Source organism: Dermacentor albipictus, chromosome 7 (genome assembly GCF_038994185.2).
Source record: "Dermacentor albipictus isolate Rhodes 1998 colony chromosome 7, USDA_Dalb.pri_finalv2, whole genome shotgun sequence".
Classification (NCBI taxonomy): Eukaryota; Metazoa; Arthropoda; class Arachnida; order Ixodida; family Ixodidae; genus Dermacentor; species Dermacentor albipictus.
Window position 1 is genome coordinate 5216678 of NC_091827.1, and position 25418 is coordinate 5242095.

General features: G+C 48.1%; 1 protein-coding gene and 1 long non-coding RNA gene across 5 annotated transcripts in view; one reads left to right on the forward strand and one right to left on the reverse strand.

Moving 5' to 3' along the window:
* LOC135920770 (uncharacterized) overlaps window positions 1-25418 on the reverse strand; it is a 41121-nt gene that overhangs the window by 14993 nt on the left and 710 nt on the right. For 2 of the 4 annotated variants that reach the window (XR_010570301.1, XR_010570300.1), the window contains exon 2: window positions 15647-15847. This is a non-coding gene — a long non-coding RNA (uncharacterized lncRNA). Of the gene's footprint in view, window positions 1-5822; window positions 6271-15646; window positions 15892-25418 lie in introns of those variants that run through there. The other 2 variants (XR_010570303.1, XR_010570302.1) reach the window with 2 other exon arrangements.
* The window catches only part of LOC135920769 (lysosome-associated membrane glycoprotein 5), a 38578-nt gene that overhangs the window by 4314 nt on the left and 8846 nt on the right, over window positions 1-25418 (forward strand). The window contains exons 3-8 of the mRNA XM_065455019.1: window positions 4397-4472; window positions 5751-5816; window positions 15697-15872; window positions 20399-20518; window positions 22470-22569; window positions 25120-25305. Of these exons, the coding sequence (XP_065311091.1) occupies window positions 4397-4472; window positions 5751-5816; window positions 15697-15872; window positions 20399-20518; window positions 22470-22569; window positions 25120-25305 (724 nt within the window). The remainder of the gene's footprint in view (window positions 1-4396; window positions 4473-5750; window positions 5817-15696; window positions 15873-20398; window positions 20519-22469; window positions 22570-25119; window positions 25306-25418) is intronic.

The following is a 25418-nucleotide window of genomic DNA, read 5'->3' on the forward strand; positions in this document are numbered from 1 at the left end:
AATCAACCTAACTAAATTGCTATCCCTCTTTTTGCTCCCGCTGCAACAAGAGGCAGGTGTACGATCTAGTACACAAGGCTCAAACAACCAGTTTTCAAATTAACAACACAACAAAATAGAAACAATTATTAATCAGCAATAATAATTACAAATAGAATGGTCCCCGTGAAATCACTTTGACCGAAAACATACTACTGAGGAAGCAAATGAGGTCATTCATTTTTCCCGGCGATATTTTCGCGGAATCCGAAGCTGCTTATATTTGCGACCCTGCTTATCCGTGTAGCGGCGGTACAATAAGCCAGATTCCTTGCCAAATGAAACCCCCTTTTTTTTCACTCCCCGTTTGACGCTCTTCCTCAGATCGGCTAGTGAACAATCTTCCTGTTGCTCGCGAATCCGAGTTTCCCTTTCAACTGCATCCTGCTCCTGCCAGCTGGCGGAAACCGGAGCGAGTGTGGAGCCCGCGTCGCCTAATTGCGGCGTCGCGTCTCTATCGCGGCTAGCACTGCACGCGTCACTCCCACTCACTTCCAGGACCCGCTCGTCTAGGCCAGCCTCCGAGCTCTGCCTCTCCCGTGACTGCTCGCCACTCAAGTTACCTTGATCGGTCCGTGTGCCGCACCGCCTTTCGCTCACCGACGCAAAGTCAAGTTCCCTCGACAGCGGGCGCGCTTTGGATCGCGTGAGCGCCATGTACGCCACGTCGGCAAAGAATGATTTGCCCTGATCCCTCAGCAGCTGCTCCGAGCTATTTGAGAAGAGGTAGGAAAATTGCTCCGGGAGGGCGGCTGACACAGCGGCTTCGGTGTTAAGTTTCCCAAATTCTCCTTCAATGATAACCGTTGCGATCGGTAAACAGACACTCTCCTTCTCGGCCACTTGCCGTATCCTAACGCACTCTCCCGTAAAATCACTCGAGGAGACGAAAGACGGGTGAACAACGTCCATAGTTGCTGCAGAGTCCCGCAGTGCTCGGCACTTCTTGCCGTTTACCTTAATTTCCTGCACATAGGGCTCCAATAGACGTATGTTCTTGTGAGTTTCCTGTATCGTTGCAAAAGCAATTCTCTCTGGGCAGCTTGCAGCGATGTGCCCTTGCTTTTTGCAATTGTAGCAGGTTAACGGTTTCCGTTTTTCAAAAGAACGCGTCATTTCGTTTCGCTGTTTCGGACCATCGTCATCATTCTGAGATGCATTCTGTCCTTCCCTTACAGTTTCTTTGGTAAGGGACTCGTCTTCCCGAAACTCGCGACGCGTGATTTCCTTCCGTTCGTCGGGCTTCCCGTAAAACCCATCTCTTCTATCAGCTTTTTCTACGCGCACTGCCTTGCTGTGCAAGCTGCGGCGTGTGTAATACTCTTCCGCTAACTCTGCTGCCTTGTTTAGCTTAACATCCTTTAGCCTATCTTGCAGCCAGAGCCGGACATCCTCATCAATGCAACGGTAGAACTGCTCCAACGCGATGCATTCGACAATTTTGTCGCGGTCGTCGAAAACCTCTTCGCCCTTCAGCCATTCCACCAGGTCGGCTTTTAGACGAAACGCGAAGTCAACATTCGACTCCTTACCCTTTTTTGCATACCGGAACCTCTGCCGGAAAGCTTCGGGCGACAATTTGTACTTCCGCAGTAGCGCTTCCTTCACATCACTGTAGCTCTCAAACGCCTCTTTCGATAAGCAAGTTATTACGTCTGATGCCTCCCCCGGAAGCAAGGCTAACAGATTCTGTGCCCAAAGGGATCGCTCAATGCTATTCCGTTCACACACGTGCTCAAATTTCACGAGGTATTTGGCCATATCCTCTCCGACGACAAAGGGTGGAAGTTGATCGCGTATTCTGGGAACATTAGAAGTTAGACTAGGCGCCGGCGAGTTATTTCGGATCTCCAACTCTTTCATTTTAAGCTCGTGCTCACGTCGCTCCCTCTCCTCTTCGCGACGTTCCTGTTCTCTCCTTTCCTGCTCGCAACGTTCCTTCTCCTCCCTTTCCCGACGTTCATTGATACCCGCCAAGGCCTCTGCGGCTTCCTCAGCCGTTACGTCCCCAGTCCTCATGACCTCAAGGATCGCATTCTTTCTTTTGGTTGAGCCCAACTCAATGCCCAACTCCTCACAAATTTCGAGAAGTTCCTTCACCTTGTACTTCTCCATCGTTCACACTGTCCTCCTGCTGTTTACCCTTTTTGAATATACCTGCCGTACGCTACTATAACACTACTAGTAAGACATATGCAAGTATTTCACACACTGCCCTGTTTACCCTCTCAGCATCCCCTGGTTTTCAAAACACTCTTACTAGGCTTGAAACACACAAGGTTAAACACAATGCAACACCAAGTCAATCCCTGAGCTACTATAACCTGTGTCAGAGAAAGTCTGGTGTTTGAGGTAAACTTCAGGCACTCACCGCGCCGAGGTAGCTGATGCCGGTCAATCCCGTAGCTGCCATCCAGTGTTACGAACATCCAACCGGTGCCACCAGTGTTACGAACTTGCACCGCTGCACCACGATTACGGCTTTGTGGTCCCGTAGCGCTCGTCACCCGTTTCGTGACAGAGCGTTGGTAGCGAAGACTCCGAGCCAGGCGTCGATGAGAATAACGAAAGGGACTTTATACATTATATACAGGTTATCATACGGGACATGAACGGGTCGGCACTGGGGCCGAGTGCTCACAACAAACGCGACTGTTCTCGCACGACGACGTCCGGCGAAAACGCGTGACACATCTCACCCCAGTCGGGAGCGACACTCTCTCCCGGTGGGACGGCGGATCCTGTTTTTCAGGCGGCGTGTCGCTGCTTTTATAATCCCCGAGGACCATTGTCACTCAAACGGTCCAATACAAAGTCAGCACACGACGGTCGTCCGAGGGGTCCAACCAGCGACCGCGCTGGCCACCCGGTTCAAAGTTCGCGCGCGCGGTGACCTCCAGGCAAAGGGAGGTGCGGCGCCGGGCTGTCTGGCACACGCTGACATGTCCAAACTTGCGGCTCGCCGAGGCTTCTCCAGCGCGCTGCCTGACGGCTCAGCATCTTGACTTGTGAAGGGAGAATTAGGGCGCTCGCAGGATAGATTCCGCATCTTGCAGATTCGGAATCCGGGCTTGTGGTAATGGCACAACACTATCCAGCGTAGTTTGGGGCTTCGCAAAGCGATACCAGACCGAAGTGTTTATGTAAATTGAGTGGTTGTGCGTGCGAGTCGCGAGCGTACGTGCGTGTGACGATAACAGCACGATGACAATCAGGTTGAAGACGATTGTGTGGCGAAAATGGTATGATTTCTACGACGGCCGTTCGACGCGAGCGTACGAAAAGGCAATTGTTGGGTTCTACACAGGTGGTAGACGAAGGCGTAAGCGAGAGAAACACGGATCGTAACGTCGTCAGCGACAACAGGTTACACAATCGTACATGCGAATGGTTATGTCATGTGGTTGTCATGGTTACGTCACGTTGGCATGAGAATGGCGCTTGTACTCCGGCGAAGAAATTTTAAAACACGATTACCTTGGGTGATCATAAAATCGATACAGCGCCGCAGCACAGTGTCTGCGCAGCGTAAGCTGCTACGAGGGAAGTACTCGGAAGAGCGGGCCCCTCCCTGAAATAGTGCATTCTAATACGGCCCCTCAAAGTGCGCGCTATCACAAAGAAAGGAGAGCCGAAAGGGGCACGAGGGGCACGCGTAGAGTGTTTCAATTGGCTGGCTGCAGCTCTGCAATGATAAAAGTATGCGTGCGGTCGTGGCCTAGAGGTTATAAAGCATAGGGCAGCTGTGCTCGACCGCACACATTGTTTTACTTTCATTAAAGCTTGGCGAGCCCGGAACCTGTCCACTTACCGCAAAGTGCCAAGAGTGAGCGAAAGAATGCTTACCATTAAAATGTGAAGCATAGAAGGAAAGGTGCACGGACACCGTGACCCCCCGGTGTGCACGTCAGGGACACGTGACCGTTGCGTTGTATCATGCCACAGAGGCTGGGAAATCGGGCAGTAAGAGAGACGTAGCTTAAACGTCGTGGGGCTTACTAAACATGGTGTGCGAGCGTGCGTGTACCGCTAAGTATGGACAGCTGGGCTAGTTGGTTGTGATTAGCATTGTGATACGTCGTTCCAGCGCACAGTTGAACACGGACGAAAAGAGAAAGACAACACGAACTCAGTTGAAGTCCGGCGTTCGTGTAGTCTTTCTCTTCTCGTCCGTGTTCAATTGTGCTCTGGAGCGATGTTTCATCGTGCGTGTACCATCTGGCGCCCAACGACCATGTTCAGTGAGGCAGACGGCGGTCTAAGTCTGCATCCCGTAGCGCGGTTTTGACATGTTGCTCAATTGCTCGCCGCTATGATAGCGTGTTGACGCGCTCTCGTATCACATTCTGAATCGCAGGAGGTCAAGCCACGAGTTCAGAGTCGAGCCGACGAGTCCCTAAGCCCTGAACTTAAGGAGGAGTCAGAGCAAAACGGTAAGGTGAACGAACGATACTGTGCGACTCACTTTTGAGAGAAAAAAAGAATTAATAAACAGGCAGGATGGACAGATCTGCCGGAAAAGCGCGTTCTTCAGCCCACTACTCCGCACAGTTAAGCGGTGATGGCGATACTGTAGTGCAATAAGTTACGCACGCTGCGTCCAACACGGGCCGCGCGCACTATGTGGCTAGTAAGCATACGTTCGGAATCGCTATTGAAACAACGATGACTCCTACACGCAACCCCTGTCGGCGCTTACACACGAAAAATAATCCACAGGCAGCCCCTCAGAAATGTTCAGCAATCGACAGGGCCTCGCTGGGCTCAGGCATCATTACAAAGTCAAAGACAGAGCGTACTCAAGCCCGAGGCACAGTGGGTGTAGGCCAGCTTGTGCGGAGTCACTATTGGCGATGTCCCTACCCGTGTTCCCTGCTCCCCAATTAGGCCTCGGGTCACGTCCTACAAATGAAGACACAGTCGCTCGCTTATTAGCCAGCGTTTGCGCACTAAGATAAACCTGAACTAGCTGCGAGTGTTCGTCCTGCTCGTTCCGAAGTACGAATCAGTTCCAGCTCGCCCTTTTTTTGCTTCCGTTCTAGGAGGACAGTAAGGCTTTGGGAGTTCCAGAGTAGAAATCGCCCTCTCCTTCACCGCGGGCTATGGGCACACCCGCTTTTCTCGTTTTCTTGGAGAGCGTTACAAGGAGAATGCGCTGACAAAACTCAAAGATGATGAAGGTGAACGCATTGACTTAGACAAAATAAATTTAACAATTTATAATCAGGCGTTTCGCCTGCCATGCAGGGTACATAATCGGTGCGTGCCAGTCAGCACAAATCAGGTGAGCACACAACTGCAGAGCCTATCTCGTCGCGCTGCTGAGCATGAGGTAGGGATTTCGATATCTCCGCTGCCGCTGCATTGCGATGCGAGCGGAATGCGAAAATGCTCGTTAAAGGGGCGAATGTTAAAGATGGTCAAAGTTGACCGTCCAATAAGACGAGCCTCATAACCCACCGTTCGGTTATGGGACGTTAAACCCCACAATGTGATTCGGGCTCTTCCAGCCCTCCAACTCCCTTCGGGGTCTTTCTGCCCCAATCTATTTCCCTATGCACGTGGCCAGTTATATGCTGCGCATACTCGGGCAGAATTCCGAGCTCTTAATTTCAAAAGTTCCTCGCCCTCTTTCTGCACTAATTATAGCGCGAGAATAACTATTTGCTATTTCCAACAGCAGCAACATACTTCCGTATTCTCTCGCGCAGAGACAGCATCGGCAGGTGGAAGGGCTCCCCCTTCGGACTCTCAGAAAGCGGAACCTCCTGCTAACGGTGAGTTGCGAGCCACCACGCCACAGTTCTTTCTGGCAGAGCCACGTTGCTGTTTTAATGATTTTGTTTCGTTTGTTAATGACGATGGCATCACAATCGGATTGCACCCACTTCGAACGTGTCCGCCCGACGAAATTGTGGACCGATGCCGAAGGCAGTGCAGCCTAGCACAGCGTCTCGAAACGCTAGCTGTTACGAGGCGGTAAATTGGCACGTGACACGTGGGCCAGAGGTCTCAAAGAGTGACTTTGGCACGAGAGAACAATGTGTTTCATCTTGGTCTAACAGAGAATGAGGCTGCTGCTGCTGCTGCTGTGCTGAAAGGTTCGATCCCACTCTCGGTCACCTTTGTAGCATTGTAGACCGGGACTGGCTGGCCTGGCCGTCGACCACGACTAATACCGTATGTGTGCCGCCGGAAAGAGGTATACGATAGCTGGCTGAAGTCTCCCTCCTGTATAGAAAGTCCAAAAGTGAGATTAACGGCACCGAGATTCTCAGAAAGATTTTCTACGCGGAACTCAGCCGCTAGACTACGCGGGATTTGCGAATATGTCGGTTCAGTAGGCACGGGAATAATTATTGGTAGTACATGTATTTGCCTAGACTTCGTCCTGCCTTCGAACGGCTTTGCCACTTTGGATATCGACCAGTAAAAAAAAGAGAAAAAAAACATGGCGTTCTAAATGCAGCAAGCCGCAATGATTTCCTTCGCGGGTTTCGAAAAAGAATCGATTCCTCGAAAATTTCGACACTTAAAACGCTGTGACGTCCATATTTCACTGCCAGCGATGGCTCCCTCGGAGTAACGGAAGCCAATCTTTAAGGCCACAATTTTGTACCCTGCCGGAGCCCGTAGCGACTGCAGCAGCCGGAGGCACGTCATGGCTACCATGTTTTAGACACTACGTATAAGTAGGGCGCTTTGTTTATAGGTTTGTTTGTTTTTATTCGGGAGGTGAAAACTAGATGTTATTTTTAAAGAGGAAAACCGGGAAGCCGAAAGCTATGTTTTCTTTTTTTTTTTCTGGTAACCTTCAGAAACTATAATAACCGGAATGGCCTGTTTTAGGGTGCCTAAACATATTTATTAAACGAGCGAAATAACTAACGGGAACATATAACGACAAAGAGAGCCGCTCGCTAGTCATCTGACATACTCATATTTACAAATACTTGTCGGCAAGCATTATTTACACTTTTAAATGAAACTACATAAAAAAGAACGTGCCGGTTTCCACTTGAGTGTTTAATGAACAGTAATCATGTGCCATGTTCATATATGACTACTATTCCCAATATATCTTGAGAACTTGCTCGCATAAGGTGGACAGCGTTACTTAGTTTTGTAACAACTACATTCATTATTATCCTTTACGAAAGGGCAAACTTCGGAGAGAAATGGGGTTTAAAGCGATTTCGATAAGGCTTGTTCGGCGGGCGAAAACTGCGAATAATCGGGTTTTACTCGAAAACGAAGGTCCCTACATATAAGTAACGCCACAACAACGTCTGGCCCTACAAGCGCGGATATTGTTCAAATCAAGGTGTGTACTGTACCCATAATTTATCCCGTGTTAGCTGAACGATCGCAGCGCCTGAGTTGCCTCTAATAATGGGTTGCGTGGAATTCTACGGTTAGCAAGTTAGGCTCGGGCGAGTATTATTTTTTTTAGTTCGAAACGAAGTCGAAGCGAATAGTAATTAGCGCCGAATGACTTGGAAGCGAATAGGTCGAGTAGTTGTGGGATTTGCATAAAGCTTTGACACAAGGGCCATATATTGACAACTCGAAGAAGAGTTGGTACTTTGCTTCGAAAAAAGGAAACACATTCATCTCTGGAGCCGGTTTATTTTCGAGGTGCCATTATTCAGATATTCTTGCGCAAAAAAGCGAGTTCAACATTTATTACTCAAGCTACACAGAGAACTTTTGTTTTCCAGCTCTTGTTCAGTGTTGTGCTTCAGGCTGCGGCCGCGGAAGCGTTTCGCGTTCGCTCGTCGCGCCTGCTGTGAAGCGCGGCCCTGATTGCGCGGCGCCGGCAATTTGTTCTGTGTTGCGCAAATTCAGCTTGACGCTTTTCGTCTTCATGCGAGCTTAACGCGTTTAGTTCTCCAAGCCCACAGACGAAAGAAATATTTGAAAATGAACAGTAGGATCCGGGTGCGGGTCAATGCGACTTACGGCAGCGCTGGAATCTGGAATCAGTCTGGAGAGAGAGAGAGAGTAAACTTGTAGAAATGAGCCTACGAGCGTAGGTCGCTCGTCCGCTGTGCAGTGCATAGTCCCCTCAATCCAGGAGTCCATCGGCCTTAGCTGCCTTTCTAGCTCGGTTGACCACATTGGGCTGGTCCGTCGAGTCGGAGCTGGACAGCGCTATCTTTCTAGCCTCTGTAACAGCGCTGCCTCCCATTGCCGTGTGGTAGGGTGTATTGTGAGTCTGCGCTGGGTGTGTTTGCGCAAGCCCATACCATGTGGTAAAGCGTCGCGCATTGATCGCAGTGTGGGGATTTATAGGGATACAGCGCATGGCGCGGTAAAGACTAAAACGCGGATATGTGTTTGTTTGGAGTTTTGACTATATTGCAGCTTCCTCTCGCGTCAGAACATTATCGGGTGGCTGTAGTGTTCTTCGTGAAAGACGATGGTGTTGTAGGATGTGCGTGTAGGTTAATGGTATGCGCTCGGGGTGGAACTGCTCGGCGAGACCCTCTCGCGGCTCCCGGTGTGCATGCGCTCGGGCGTGTGCCTGCTGATGGACGCGTAAGGACTCGTGCCCCGGAGTCCACACGACTCGTACGTATGGCGGGAGCTGGCGCGCTCCCCTCAGAATGCGATGTGCGGCCCTGGAAAAATTTCTGCATGCCGTCTGAGAGCCCATCAAACTGATCAAACTATGACGCACTCCCAGTGCGGTCTCGTCGTGATGGCTAACGCTATACCGCTAGTTCCTCTGCCTCCGCAGCGCTCGCTCTGGAAACCGACAACGCATTTATTTCGGTCCTGTGATTGTAGACTAAGCTGGGTACCAATGAAGTGCTTCTTATGGCGCTGGCCGCGTGTACGTACAAGACATTGGGGTGGTTCTCGTACTCCCTCGCGGGCAACTGTGTTCAGGCATGTCGCCGTCCGACGTGCAAGTTCGGGTGCATGTTCCTGGGAATCGGCGAGACGTGCATAGTTTCCTGTATCCGTGTCGGTATTTTTGTCAGTGCGCCGGTCTTCCGTACGGAATATCCAAGACGTTTCAAGACGCAGTGTCCCACTGTTGTGCGTTGTGGCCTTTCATTCTGCCTTAACAGGTGGGCCTCTATATAATTTCCCGCGCGTACACCCCTGTCTCCTCGAGGCGAAAAAAAGTAGCCGTTCCGGGTGGGTGTCCGAGCGCTTGCTTATACGCCTTGCGTACCCGTCGGTCGAGATTCTCCACTTCCACATTGCTGAAATTGAAATATGGTGCCGAGTACGCAATGCGGCTCAAAATCGGAGCCTAGTCGGATAAATCAGCCTGGAAGAGTAGTATCCAGTTATTCCTCGGCTTGTACGTGCAATTTTTTTTTTTCGGGGGTGTTGCGATTAGGGGTGCCGCTTATACACGGAAAAATACGTACATTCGTTCGTTTCGAGTACTTCGAAAACTTCCGAGCACTGAAATACGAGCCGAAGCGAATATCGAATAATATTCGATCGAATATTCGCAGGAGCCTATCGTTGCGATGTCTCTTCTTTCCGTCGTGTTTGCGCCTCAGTTCCTACTTTATTTTCTCGCTTCTTTTCTCAACTTTAAGCCTATTTAATACGGTATTTCTGCGTTCCGCGTATCTCCACCGTTCAACGTCCACTGTTCGAATATCGTTGCAGGTAATGCCTCTGCCGCATGCTGCTGCACTACCCGAAGCGAGGCAGTATAAACAGCATGAGCTGCTGTACGTTGCTGCTTTGCTTAGCAGCAGAGGGACATTTTAGATTTGCCGATAAAGACACCCGGATTGACTTCGCCTAACGCAGGAAAGTTATTGTAGGGGACAAATCAAACGCGTGACGGATTGGGCTGCGGTTAGTGATGTTCCATTCTACCAGAGTAACAGCGTGAAAGCCGGACACGCGACGAGCTTAGAAACTACCAAGACAAGCGCTCGTGGACGTCGTTTATGAGCTTGTCTTGCGCATTACTTTCGCGCCGTTCGATGCATTTGGACGAAGGAAGTGGCAGCCTATAAGCCACTCCTATAGTTGAGCGAGCGGTTTCTTTCTCGCCTTCGCTATTCTCCCCACTGGCGCTATCTACTCCTCGAAGCGTATACATGTCTAGAAGACACGTTCACACTACGTCAGTGCAGAAGGCCACGTTGGTGCCATTTTCGTGTTTGAATACAACACCATGAACTTCCGGTTACCAGGACACGGTGCCTTTCGGCTACGCGTTGTTGCCGCCACACACGCAGTGCAGAGCACCCTACTCGAGGTCAGCTCAGTCCGCTGCGCATGGAAGGCGAACCAGACAACAAGGTGTGTGCGTGTATGGTGCGATTTGGCGTTCTCTCATTGGCTCGAAGCGCAAATACAATGGAATTCCACATCACCTGGAATAGCAAGCACCCCATAGCAGAAAAACCAGACGACGGGCGACAAAACTCATCGGCGACGCAATGTCCTGTCTGTTCTGAACATCCCCATCGCAAGTTTGAAGCAGCGCTGGCATGGTATTTCCGACTTATAATTTTTAGCATTGCACGAAGGTCATCGACATGGAAATCCCAGAAGAAAAGGTCAAGGACACATAGGTATCCCTACGTGGATGAATGCGAAAGCATCGCCACGTCTTAGCGATGACGACTCATTCCACGAAACGTAATGGTATTTTTATCGCGCTTCCTTGTGCCATTTCTCGCGTCACGTGCGTCGGCCTCGTTCACGCACTTGCGTGGACGTCCAAAGGAGCCGAGCGCAGCTGCTGACTGAGAAGTTCAAGGTTCGTCCGAGGCCACAGAAATCACCGCACCGACCGGCAGCGCCGCAATGCGCGGCGCCGTCTGGCAATGTGACCACGTGGCTTTGAGTGAGCGAGTGAGCGAGTGAGTAAACTTTATTGCAGGTCCGGCGAGGACGCGAACTCGTCGCGCACCTGGCTAGTCCCACGTCGGGACCGGCAGGTCTATAGCCCACCGGACTGGTCGCGGGCACGCCAGACGGCCAGGATTTGCTTTTCTAGAGCGGGGCTATACGCAGAAGCGAGTCCCACTCTTCTTTGATGAACTTGGGGTATGTCGACCCGCACTCCCAGAGCATGTGCGCTAGAGTGGAGGTCTGGCCGCAGGACGTGCAGGCGTCGTCGCTATACACATCGGGGTAAGCCTCGTGGGGAGCGGACGGACACGGATATGTGCTGGTCTGAGAAGCCTAAACGAAACGACTTGCGCCCTATTCAACTTGGGGTGAGGGGGTGGAAAGACCCTTCTGGACATGTAGAAATATTTAATAATCTCGTTGTGAGTAGCGGCTTTTTGTACCATCTGCGTCCAAGGTTCGTCCATCATAGCGCACGACATAACTCACCGATTTCACCCCAGCGACTGGCAGTGTGCCAGTGCCGTCAGCGCCTTCGCAGAGGCAGCGGCAGTACGGGAACTCTGACATGATGAGCGGCATCGGAGCCACTTGTGGATGAAGACGACGACGAATGCGCCAGCAGTGTCACGAGCGTATCTTTGTGACCACGTGACTTTTTGTACATCTCCGGCCACGCCGCCGGATTTTCCGCTTCATGAGCCATGTAATGCTTTCGCATTAGTACTGGTAAGTCTTGCGTGTTACCGCCATTAATAACTCATCATAATAGTTTTTCCACAAGCAACATTCGGTTTCGGTTCCGGGGACGTGTCGTGACGTCATGATGATGCAGAAGTTGGTCACGTGGGTGCTAGAACTAATGAATACATTGTTGCGCCAAAAAGGAAAATAAAGACTTGGGAGGTAGAGTATGAAACGACAGGCTAGAACCTCGTGACTATCGCTCCGGCTCGGTCAGTCGTCTGCTACGCTGCTGCTCACGGGGCGGCCCGATGTAGGGCTGGACAAAGATACATTGAAACTGTATCATGATACAGATACAAAGTTCTGAGACTAAGAATTTGAATTGAATTCTGGGCGTTTTACGTGCCAAAACCACGATGTAGGGGACTCCGAATGAATTTTGACTACCAGGGGTTGTTCAAGGTGCCCCAAATGCACGGGACGCGGGCGTTTCTGCATTTCGTCCCCATCGAAATGCGCCTGCCGTGGCCGGCATTTGATCCCGCGACTTCATGCCTAGCAGCGTAACACCACAGCCGCGAAGTCACATCGGCATGTTCAAAATTTGAGCTACAGATACAAGATACTAGTGAATTAATCGTATATGATACGATACTTGCCATTTTTACCTTAACATACTTCGGTGCAGTAGCTAATTTCTCATAGCACCTCCTCTGTCAGACCGATGCGAGTTTTTAATTGTTGTCCCGCACATTAACTCCCTACAACAGAGCTAGCTTACTTTCGAGTTTCTTCTGTTAACCCGTAAAAATATTACAACGCTCTAACAAAGTACTATATTGCTATTCTGGAACTATCTGCAGGGCTGAACAGTAAATTTTACGTTAATGGCGTGGGCAACGGCTGAGGAAAGGGTATTAAACCTCAACTCAGAGATCGGTAAACAGCATATCATATAGGCGTGATGAACAGGAAGCCAGCTTTGGAATTATATCGAAGAGCAGGAATGAAATAATAATAAAAGAACTTTGTGATAATTCAAAGCACTGGCCACCTATGTCGGGTAAGGATGTCGGACTTTGAGAACGTAGTAAAAGGGTAAAATTAGTCGACAACTATTCACTCATAGCGTATTAAAAATAAAGCAGAAAATATTGACCATGTCACAGACATTATTAAAGTAGTTATTTTCATTTGCTACTATTTGTGATTGTTGCATAAAAGAAGGACTAACATATTGCTATATTCGCTATTGGGCCATTTCACAAGTTTAGGTTGTTCCAGATGCTATGAGAGCAAGTTGACCTGCTAACCAAAATGTTGCAATAGTGGGGGCAAACTCCAAACCGTTTTTTCTGTGGTAAAACAAATACAACCTTTGTTAAAATTCCTGCTGGAACGTATCATTCCATTTCTTTATACTATCCGCTCTTCGCCGCACTTTTTAATAAAACATCTCCATGTTTTACAACCGTCGAAACATAGGTCAGTACGGCATCTCTATTTCTTCCAAAATTCTCGTTCCTTTGTTAGAGCCACCCCGGTGTGCAATATCAAGGTGCAAGTAAACTTTTCACCGATAGAAAGTTTTCTGAACAATTATAATAGGACATTTCCAAATTTTCTTATGGGACCTTTTTCTGGAAATAATTCATCAAAAATGCTATTATTCGCCCATTTTTAAGCGCGAAGAAACATAGAACGCAAAAGAATGTTATTGGAAAATGGCTTTGAGTGGACACGCAATGTCCATAGATTTAAAGAACGGAGTCATGCAAAATTGCGCGAAACAATGTTTTGCAATATAATGTTCTTCACAGGCGGTTTCCCATAGTTTGGCGAAAGTTAAATGACCTGTAAATTTTTTTTTTTTCACCCTTCGAGGTCATAGCATGGGATAGGTGTAACTGAGCGGCACAAATCCATGTTGAGCGAGGAGCCTCCCAGTGAAAATGTGTCCAATTTGCTCGTGCGCTCTGTCCATGCAAATGCATCGCTAACAAGAAAAGAGTTAGCAAGAGAACCAACGAAAGCTTCACTTAAACCAATTACCGCGATAAAATCCTCAAGCTTTTTCAGAAAATGAAATTGCAGTGGGATTTCTCTCTCGTCTTGGACGTACACGTGATCAAGCTCGCACATCATATCTATGATCTTCAAAGGCAACCCATTTGCACTCTTGTAGTCTCACTAAGGTAGAACCAACACAGGCCGGCCATGTTACGCGTGCGCGACAGTATGTGCTGTTCATATGTTCATGTGGTCACTGTGTGTATCGTAATTATCATCCAGCACCTTGAGTAGCATGCCAGGCAGTCGGCCAGGCCAACACCTCCAGCAGCTCGCTCTATACCTGCAGTCGGAACATCGCTGATTTGGCCTCATTTTGGGCGAACTCGCGCCATCGAGGCCTGCGGCGCTCCTCGCTGCGCCAGCGTTGCGAGACGCCCCTGGGACGAAACTGTTTTGATTCGCGCGGCTCCGCGTTCCTGCCTCGTCGTGACAGCGGCCATGCTGTTCTGACTCATGGTATCCAGATCATTCTAGTTGGCGAATCGCTAACCAAACGCAATGTAGCTGTCATTGAATATTCGAACAACAATGTCTGTTCAGTTCACGTGACTTCGAACAAAATGGCGGCGCAAGAAAGATGTGCAACAGCGGTGACGGGGTAGCCACAGCGAGCAAACTATGCACAATATAAAACATTTCTCGCGCTTAACGTCTGCTCTCGCGGCTTCGAGTTTCACTGCAGTGCGCCTTTGCGGGTAACAAGCAGTGACTGGATCTGCGCTTGTGAAGTTTTCCTATAGTATTACAAGAAAGTTTCGCTGTACTGATTGATGATGATTGAAGCTGATTGACCACATATTTCTCGCATCCATAATGAAAAATGGTTCTATTTTTCAGACATCCTGCCCATTTTTTTTAATTATTAGCGCCGCGCAGCGCCCTATTTTCTCAGCCCAATCCAAGTGGCCTGGTACTCGGCATTCGTTGAAGCAGTAAAGTGCGGAGTCCCAAGATGGCAGTGTGTTCATTGTTTATATTTCCGATACCATTTGGTTATTTGAAATACTAGTTTACATAAAATTGTGGCCTCTTAGAAAAAAATTGAGTCATTTAAGTATCCTTATGTGATTTGAATGCGAAAGCCTTACGACTTCTCTAATTAATTGGTTACGTCCATGATACGGGACGTCGTACATTGTCACGTGTCATACAGAACGCCACTTTAGTCCACCTTGCTCTTATTTGTACCGACCTTAATCCACACACGCGTGCGCGTGCAATCACTGGGCACACCTTTATCGTTAAGCTGCAGAAGGGCGGAGCCACCGCTGCGTCGTCGGGGAAGCGCGCTCGTCCCGCACCCCGGAGGCCCCGGTTCGATTCCCACCGAGGCCCAAACTTTCTTTTCAAAGCCACGAATTTACTTTGTTTACAGGAACCTCCATGAGGAATTCGACGTCGATGCGATCACTTTTTGACGTGTTTTTACTCTTTGCGCCGTCGGCCATACTTTTCCAACTATCGCTTGGTCACACCGGATTTTCTGCCTCATGTAATGCTTTCGCAATAATAACTGCAATTGCCGTCATTTGCTCAGTTATTCTGGACATCTGCGTGGGTCCTGCGAATGGTGTATCTTAAGATACTCCTACTGATGTATCGAAAATACTGACACGTGCACGTCATTGTGTATCACGATACAGATACAACATACCGAAAAAGCACCTTAAGATAGTGTCTAAGATAAATGTATCGTCGATACTGCCCAGCCCTGTGTAGCTGCATAGCAGACTAACCCGAATGAGCGACGAGACGGCCTACCGCGCACCACCAATCGGGCGTCTTATCCTGCCCCTCCTTGTGTCCTGTCACTTTACGCGACAAATCTTTCGTTAAAGCTAGGCAACAACTTGCCCACCGTTATACGCCGTAAGAGACGCCGACGTGATTGCCCAAATTTCTCGAACACCTCCTATATGCGCGGTATCTCCATCGCACCTTACAGCGACATATTCTTCGAAGTGACTGAAATAAGTGTCGAGGGGGGCAAGCAGTCGCCTACTGTGTGGGCGTCGGAAGCGCGCTGAACACCCGTGCCGTTGCTGGCCGCAGGGCCGGCAGCTGCTGGCGGTGCGGCGCCCGCGGCCGGAGCCCCGCTCGTGCCTCCGAAGGCGCCCATCCCGGAGTTCTCGTTCGGCGTCTGGAACGCCACCGATGGCACGGTCTGCATACTGGCCAAGTTCCAGGTCTTCTTCACCATCACCTACGCTGGCAGAGGAGGACTTCAGGTATGCGGTGAACCTATATCTGCGAATTGCGCCCAAGCAGGAGCCGAGTCTCAGAAGCCGGGCACGTCGACTGGCGTGTAAAATAATAAAGCCTGTGCGATTCCTTTTGAACCGGAGTAGTGTAACGTACAGTCACGAGCGGAAGTTTGGGCACGAACGGTCTCCAGAGGTTTTCGCAGCCTGCTCCTGCCAGCTGAAATCGAGAGGTGAACATTGCGCAGAGCGGAACGCAGTGGTCAGTTAGGAAACGTAAAAACAGCACTCACAGTGCGTTTTCGACCAATGCAATGTGTTGAAGTAATTCAACGTTGCCGAGCTGTGCTAGAAGGAATTTTTCCTGATGCACTGCTCGCTAAGCTTTTGCTCGTGACTGCACCTAGTGCCCCATGCCACCAAGCTCCTTAATTTAAGAAGAATCTTTGGGGCCGACTACGATTTCCCTCAGCGCCACCTCTCTCTTTCGCCCATATGGCTGCGGTCACGGGGCCGATCGTATTCTTAGATAATAAACATGTTACCACCACCACCACCACCACCACGACCACCACCGCGTATTCAAATACATGTAAACCGCAGAAATGCTCGCATAATATACCACTGGACAGGATTTTAATGGAATTTTAATGGAATTTGTTGCGTTTGAGAGAGAAAGGTAAATTTAGCAATTTCAGGACGCGTAATTCTGGTTCAGGTCATTATATTTTTTTCGAAAATTGCTAAAAATCGTGAACCGTCAATATTTTAAAGCACGGAGTTTACGAAGCCGTAACTCTGCACGAGAAACACGTATTGCAGTCCTGTCGGAGAGCATATCACGCAAGGGGACCAATCTGATGTATGAATTCACGGCTTAAACGTGAAATTGTTACAACGTTTGCGACGGTTTTGAAAAGTCATATTCACAAAGAAGCGGCATAGTTCAGAGCGGTGTATATTACATCAAGTTTGGCCGTTTTGGAGGTATTATTAGGTAAAGTTTACAAAATTCCGATATCGTTTTTTATTGCTTAGTTACTTGAGTTTTTCATTTTTATTTTACAGTGCTGAAGAACTAAAATAAAATATTGACGTCGTAATAAAAATCTGCTATATGAAATTATTATAACTTTTTTAAGCAACAATTAAATCTCGCCAAAATCGGTGCAGTGTTTGCTGAGAAAAACGATTTATCCGTTCCCATGCATTTAGATAGGAGATCCCGAGCCTAAGAGATCATACAACTCAGCGATCAAACAAAGTGAACTTGCATGTAAACGTCTGAAGGAAAATCATCTGCTTGGGGAAAATCTCAAATCTGACTAATGAGATAATTAAACGTAAACCAACTAAGTTTATCAAATTAACAAACCGTTTCATAGTTTTCCCCACATCTTCATGGCATGCAACAAATGGTTAAGGACATTTGCTAAATGAATGCAAGATCAGGATTGAAGATTACTGTGCAGAAGACGAAGGCAAAGTCCAATAGCCTAGAAAGAGATCGAGAATTTGTGATTGGCAGTCAACCTCTACAATCTGTGAAGGAGTATGTTTATCTAGGCCAATTACTCACAGGCGACCGTGAGCGTGAGAAGAAAATTTACAGAAAAATAAAAATGGCGTGAAGCATATATAGGGCAGGCATTAACAAGTCATTACCAGCGGCTTACCGTTATCCACGAAAATAAAAGTGTACAACCATCGCATTCTACCGGCACAAACATATGGGGCAGACACTTGGATGTTAACAATGAAACTTGAGATGCGATGGGACGAAAAATTTTAGGCGTAACGGTTATAGAAAGGAAGACAATGGTCTGGATCAGAGACTAAAAGGGGGTTGTCGGTATTGTATGGAAGAAGGGGAGCTGGGCAGATCGTGCAATGCCTAGGGCGGACAGCTGATGGCCTGTTAGAGTTACAGAATGGGTGACGAGAGAAGGTAAGCGCAGTTGAAAAGCGCAGAGAATTAGGTGAGGTGAGGAAAGGAAGAAATTTGCAGGGCATAAGATAGGGTCAGCCGGCGCAACACAGAATTCATTGGAGATCGCTGGCAGAAGCCTTCTTCCTGCAGTGGACATAAATATGCTTATGGGGATGATGACATTAAACGTGCACGGCCACACCTTTTTAACATGTTCAGAAAACAGTCGCGATCTGTAGACAAGGCTTCCACGAAAATGTAGGCAGCCAAATATTGCAGAAGAGCACGCACTAGGGCTGCTTAGTTCATGATTACGAGCAGTAAACAGCGCTAAACAACAGGATGAAGACATGGACACAGATAACAGCACTGACTAACAACACCTCCAGATGGTGCTTCGAGATAGCGACAGTGTATATATATGCTGACTGCAAGAATAAAGACACTTGGTTGTTAGTCAGCGCTGTGGTCTGTGTCTCTCTCTTCGTCCTGTTGTTAAGCGCTGTTTACTGCTCGTAGCCAAATATTATTTTGTTGCCTGTATAGCAGGGATATGAGAGATAGCCAGTCCCACCCGATGATTTCAAGGCACCCCTCTATTATGTGCAGCCTATGACGCACAATCTTGCGTAAAATATCAGCCGCTCTCACCCGTCGCCTTCAAGGCCCGAGTCTTTCATCGGAAGCATGAGGCGGAAAGCGGAGTGCCGCGCAAGTAGTGCCAAAAGTAGTGTCGCGCAAGACGCGCACTGCGGCGATGATGGCTACGGGATGGCGCCAGAGTAGCGCGTCGCCTGCGAGGCATGTCTGCGGCGGCGGCGGCGGCGGCGGCGGCGGCGGCTGTAAATCGCGCCCACGCGTCGTGAGGTCGGAGAAGCGCGCTTGCCTCTCAACCCGGAGGTCCGGGCTCGATACCCTACCCAGACCGAAACTTGCGAACTATTTTCGCTGTAACAATGTATTGTCTGCGGCGAAAATAAAACTTGATTGATTGATTGATTGATTGATTGATTGATTGATTGATTGATTGATTGATTGATTGATTGATTGATTGATTGATTGAACTTTTCATTTCAAAAGCGTTACTTTGTTTAAAGGAACCTCCCCGAGAAAGTTGACGTCTATCCGAGCATTTCTTGGATTTGGTGTAATGGGGCATATCATGCTTTAGCATTAAAATATTCAGATCTTGCAAAGAAAGCGTATACGGTATTAACAAAATTAAGAGGACGCTTAAGCTTTGCCTTTAAGAGCAATGTTTATCGCGGAACGCTGGCGGCGAACGCTATGCACGAAGCAATGCCTCCTTTACTAGATGCCTCCTATATAGATGCCATATAGATGCCAGCTATATATAGTAAAGCATGCGCGCGCTCACTCCTTATAAATAAGATGTTGCTATGCGACGCGCTGGCTTGCGCTGACTTGCAGGTGGAATTCGTGAGGACATTTTATTTTGGCCTTTTAGACTTGCGTCCGTGGCCTAATAGTTAAAGCATTGGGATACTGTGAATCAAGTTTGAAACCAATTATTAGAAACGAAATTTCACCTTTGACCATTGGCAATTTCGTCCGAAGGGCGGAGCACTGGCTGCGATATCAAGGTTTAGCGTTGCGCCTGAACATCTCGGACGTCGTTTTAAATACACGCGGGTCCGACTAATGCGGACGCGGTATATGCGGGCGTGTCGAAATTTCCGGCACCTTTAAAAGCTTTGCCACGCCTTATAGGGCATGTAGTAACATCGCACAGGCTCCGCTAAGCTGCCCATAAATAGCCACGCCAGTAAAGTTACAGGTTTGAGCTCCGATATTGTTTCACACTTTTAATTAATACTTAACAGTCTGAGAAGATTTGAGATAAAAGGTGTGCGCTGTGAGTGTTGTTTCCCGACATTTCTTTGTCGGTTGCCCTTCTCGAAATTCTCAGGTATAATTTAGTCAGGAATGTGAGACCTGGTGTGAGCAACTTTAGAGATGGAATAGTCCAGCAATATAACCAACAAATGCAGCATATCATGTAGCATGGCATGACATACATACGCCTATATCATATGCGGAGCCTCACGGCAACGACGGCGCAAATTCGCTTGGAGTGTCCATATATATGCTATCGCAATATAACGCGTCGCGCATATGCCACTCACCTGCAGCCTGTCTTGCACTCCTAGGCGCTCCTACAGGCACGTGTCGAGGTCACCCTCAAGGTCACATAAGCGGCCATCAACTGACGTACGCCGTCAAAGCTGGGGAAAGAGCCAAAGAAAGTACTCGCTTTAAAAGTGAAGAACGGCCTCAGTCGAGGAAAATGCTGTGTCGAGGAAAATTGGGGAACGTGAACATTTCGCTCTTTCTATCTGCGTTATTGGGAGGTCATTTTCAAAATGTTATGCGGGGGTATGTTCATTGACAGGCGTCGCATTTACTACAGGTGCGTTCTCAGTTTTGAATAAAAGGCGTTTAGGACCCCTTTGATTGCAATAATTTTGCATGAAAGCAGACTACATGTGTCAGAATGTTCTGTCTGCAGTGCTCAGAGGTATGCAACAGCCCACGCAAGTAGCGTTCGCAGATGTTAGCTGCATCTTGATATTTTTTTCCCCTTGTGTTCATTGAACCGCAGACGGTAACCCTGAAAATGCCCGAAAGCGCCAAAGCCAAAGGAATCTGCGCCACGGAGGACCAGGAGCCGGTTCTAGAACTCACGTGGCCAGTGTTCCGGTTCATCCTAATGTTCTCCAGAGTAAGTATGTGCAAGGCACGCATGCGCGCAGTCTTCTTTAAGTCGATGTGTACTACAACGAATAGGCTGACGTACATGGGCGCAGTAAGACGCTAGGTCGAGCTACCTCTGGTTGAATTAACACGATGCCTGACACAGTGAACATTTTCAAATGCTCGATAAAGCGGCACGGCTATTCTAGGACTGTGATCATCGTCATCGCAAGGGCGATCAGATTAAACAGTCGTTAAAGAGAAATACAAGTCTGCATTAGTAAAGCGGGAAGTTGGGCTAGTTGGTGGATGTATGTAAAAAAAAAAATACGCAGATCTCATGCATTGTAGAATCGATGTAAGCGAAGATTTCTGTGCTGGTTGCTTTCATTGACGATAATCAGCGGTGATGTTGATGGCGAAGGCTCAATTTCTTCAAGGTTTAGTCTAACACGAGAGTGGTGAGTTGATGTTAAACATTACCTTTCGTGCACCACTGCTGTTTGTCTCCATAGTACACAGAAGACACAGGGCGAGGTATTTGCTTGAGGCATTGTGGTGTGCCATATTTCATAACCTCCGAGTGTGTTGAGCATTGCCACTTTCTCACATTGCACATCGCATCGTGGCAGAAGTACTAAACTTGAATTGGATTATGAGGGACGCCGTAGCGACGGATCCGCTCCGGATTAATTTTGGCACCATGGTGTTCTCTAACGTGTCCCTTCGGGTTTTAATGCATGGCCCGACGGGAGTAAAGAAATGCTGTCGCTGTCAGCATCGCATACAAGTGGCACTGATAGTGCAATCAAACTTCTGCTTCTGCAGTCGGAAGAATTCAGCTCTCTCATAAACGCAGTGTTTTAAAATTAGTTCAGCGGTTGTTTAACGACAGCATTTCTGCGTTTTAAGTGTATCTGCATCGAAAGAGGAATAGGAGTAGACTTCGAGGTAAGGCTTCTTCTTCATTTTGTCGAGTGTTATCGCCAGTTCTAACTGCTGCCGGAATATGTACACGGCAAATTGAAAGTTCACAGATCATTAAAATCGGCTAAAAACATTCTTCAGGTAGAAGTGCTGCTTGCGGGGCCAGTTGGTTCATACTGAAATTTGAGAGAGCCACCGAACAAAAATTTAGACGCAAACACGACGTAAAGAAGAGACACCAAAACGCTGGACTAGCAACTGACATATATTTGAAAGAAGACGGATCAACCCTCGAACGCCGAACCGCCGACGCATGCGTAATGCTGTTAGCAAGGTGCAAAATTCTTTAAATTGATGAGCACATCATTTTTCCCTACCTATTTCTACTTCCTTATGTTTAAAGCTCAAGCTTTCAGGAAAGCTATCTCTTTATCGCCCAGAGGAAGACGAAGGAAAATGCATCAGTGTTTCATCTCTTTTGAGTGAAAACGAGACATCCCTCCTAAAAGGTTGAGCTTTAAACGTAAGGAAGTAGAAAGTAGAAACAGGTAGGGCAAAATGGTGCGTTCATCAATTTAAAGAATTTTGTACCTCGCTAAGAGCATTGCGCATGCGTCAGCGGTTTGGTGTTGGATAGTTTATCCGTTTTCTTTTTCGTTTTTCTATTTTTTTTCCAAATATATGTCAGTTGCCATTCCAGCGCTGTGGTGTCTCTTCTTTCCGTCGTGTTTGCGTCTCAAATTTCTTTTTCCCTGGTTTTCCAGGTGTTTTCTAAGGTAACCAATATGGGCAGAGAAATTTCAAAAGGCCGTCTTTCCGTCACGCCACGAGGGGCCTTGAAAACCGGTTGTCAGTAGAGCTATGGGCCACTGCCTTCTCTTTGGGGGGGCGGAGATCAGGCGCAACGCGAATTTGTGGGAGGAGCCTCTACTGCACTATTTACCTGTCACTGACGCAGTGACAATTTATCAAATGGGGCGTATTTTACAACCGCTCTGTGTGGACGTAGCAGAAGAGACACCGCTGAGAGCCGACATTTATTCTGTCTTCAGACTCCTCCGGTGAACGACAAAGGCAGGGGATCATGGAAGGTCAGCGGTATGGAGATTCAGTTCAACACAAACTCTCCTTTCTTCCCGGGTGCCACGAACGGTAAGCGTGAAAACTGCGTGATATTAGCACTACCAAAAAGAAGAACAAAATTCTAGCAGCACCGATCTCACCATAAATGTTGAGGATAATGCAATTTTCATTGAAGCAATGTAGCGACACACCGTACTGCCAAAATTTTCACTTCTGTGTAACCGACTTCTTCAATTTTCTGTTACCGACATCATCTTGACTTCACTGTACTTCAGCGCTCTTCGCTGAATGCCGCGCTTTGGTACCATTCAGTTCCCTTGCCTTCTTTTTCCACACACACGCACACACACCTGCTTTCTATCTGCTTGTCTATCCGGGCACCTACCCAATGGCGCATACCCATTCTGGAGGACTGATCAAGAGAGAGAGAGAGAGAGAGAAAACGTTTATTCGGACCATCGAGGTGGTTGACCAAGAGGTTGATCAAGGACGTGCACAAAAGTGGGTGAAGTTCCCGCATAATGCTAGTTGCATTAAAAGGAATTCCGCGTACATTAAATGGTAATTCCTGCTAACGTACGCCATGGCACGAGCATGTGGTTGAATGTATAATTCGATCTGTTTGCTCTAGTTGAAGTCAGGAAAAACACGGAGAAGACGGCAGATGGAAATTCAAGACGATGAGCAAAACGAGAACAAGGTGGAAGCAGGAGCCAACGTTTCGACAAGTGGACTTGTCTTCTTCAAGGCGACTTACGCTTTCCTCGCCACAGTAATATAGGTGAGGTACTTCTAAAGGGGAGAGGGTGTACGGCGGGTGGGCGCATCAACGAGCGAAGGTGTGTTAACGTGTCGAATTGAAAATAAAGGAATGCTGTGCACAAGGCCAGGGGCCGGGCCATCTGTCAACGCACGCGTGTTAGCCGGCGTGTCAACGGCGTGTGATACGCCGGCTGGAAAAAATAAAAAAAGGAAAGAAAAGGGAAACAATAAGATAAAGAAAAATACGCTAAGAGACCAAACTAAGTGTTGTTGCCTATAGCTTGACATTTAGCATAACGAATAGATTCTAAAGCTCCCCTTGAAACGTTTATGCCTATTGGTTGCAATGTCTTGAACTTATGGATAAGCTATGATTCTGTGTATTTTCTTTCTCGTTCAGAACGGAAATTTGACTGTAAGATGTAGAGTTCAAGCTCATCAAAGTTATGACCTGGTTGGTTGAAATGCTCGGCGACGACTTCGGGAAGCTTTTAAGCTGTGTCCGCGCGATGTCCGTTTAATCTGACGTTCATTGATTGTCCAGTTTCCCCGTATGATTATCTGTATTTTCTTTCTCGTTCAGAACGGAAATTTGACTGTAAGATGTAGAGTTTTATCTCTGTCCATTTAATCTGACGTTCATTGATTGTCCTGTTTCACCGATATCGGTGAAACAGGACAATCAATGAACGTCAGATTAAAAGGACAGAGATAAAACTCTACATCTTACAGTCAAATTTCCGTTCTGAACGAGAAAGAAAATACAGATAATCATACCTTATCCATAAGTTCAAGACATTGCAACCAATAGGCGTACACGTTTCAAAGGGAGCTTTAGAATCTATTCGCTATGCTAAATTTCAAGCTATAGGCAACAACACTTAGTTTGGTTTCTTAGCGTATTTTCTTCACCTTTTCTTTCCTTTCTTTTTTTCCAGCCGGTGTGTCATACGCCGTTGACACGCCGCCTAACACGCGTGCGTTGACACGAGGTTGACAGACGGCTGGGCCCCTGGCCTTGTGCACAGCATTCCTTTATTCTCAATTCGACACGCTAAGACACCTTCGCTCGTTGCTGCACCCACCCGCCGTACGCACTCTGCCCTTTACAAGAATCCCATTTTTAATGCTGTGGCGAGGAAAGCATATGTCGCCTTGAAGAAGACAAGTCCCCTTGTTGAAACGTTGGCTCCTGCTTTCACGTTGTTCTAGTTTTGCTCATCGTCTGGTTGAAGTCAGTTTCATAAGATGACGCCACTTTCAATGCTGTACACGTACTTTTCTCTAGTACTTCGGTATACCCTAAACTGCGATTATCTAACGCAATTAGGATTCTTTGCGAATTGCACCCACTTTCATGTTTGTCCGTTAGTATCTAAACGCACGCACGCAACTTGGGTCACTGGTTATGTGCCCCTCTTCAATTAATTTATATCATAACAGCTTGGGTCACAGGAGTACGCGCTGCTTCTCAACGACAAAAAAAAAATCATTTAAATTTTCTCCGGTGCACGGCGGAATCGAACCCACGTCATATGTACTCAGACGCTCGCCGGGCGCGGACTTTGCGGCAGCGGCGCCAGGTGGCTCGGCGAGTCGAGGAAAGCGCGAGAGAGGAGCCCGGCTGCAGCACACGCCCCATACTTGAAGCGTTTTGGCGGCGGCAATACAATGCAGATACATTGCTTCAATACTGATAGCATTAACGTCGACGGTAATCCCGAAACGGCTTATGCACGATTTTTTTACGGGCAGACAAAAATTCTCCAATGAAAGCTACCTCTGGGCATTTCGAGTGTCGCTGCATTTGCTGCGGTTGCAAGACCTAAGCTGACAGCCACCGTCGCCATGCTGCAGCCGGCAAGCGGACAGCCCGGAGTCCAGAGAATATGACACTTTTCGAGACACCGATGGGCGAGTCGTACTTTTGTCCAACGCCTAAGCTGGTCACGCTGACGGACTCACGCGGAGGACGCAAAGTGGCCGTGCAGTTCAAGGACCTGCGCATCCAGGCGTACGAGTTCCAGGGAACCTATGGTCCAGGTAAGTTCGTACGAAGGTGAAGTCACTGCAGCGTCGCGTGACGCTACGGACGTCATAATCTTACAGCTTTCACAATGCTACTGTAGATCTGAGCGTCGAGATTACGCGCACCT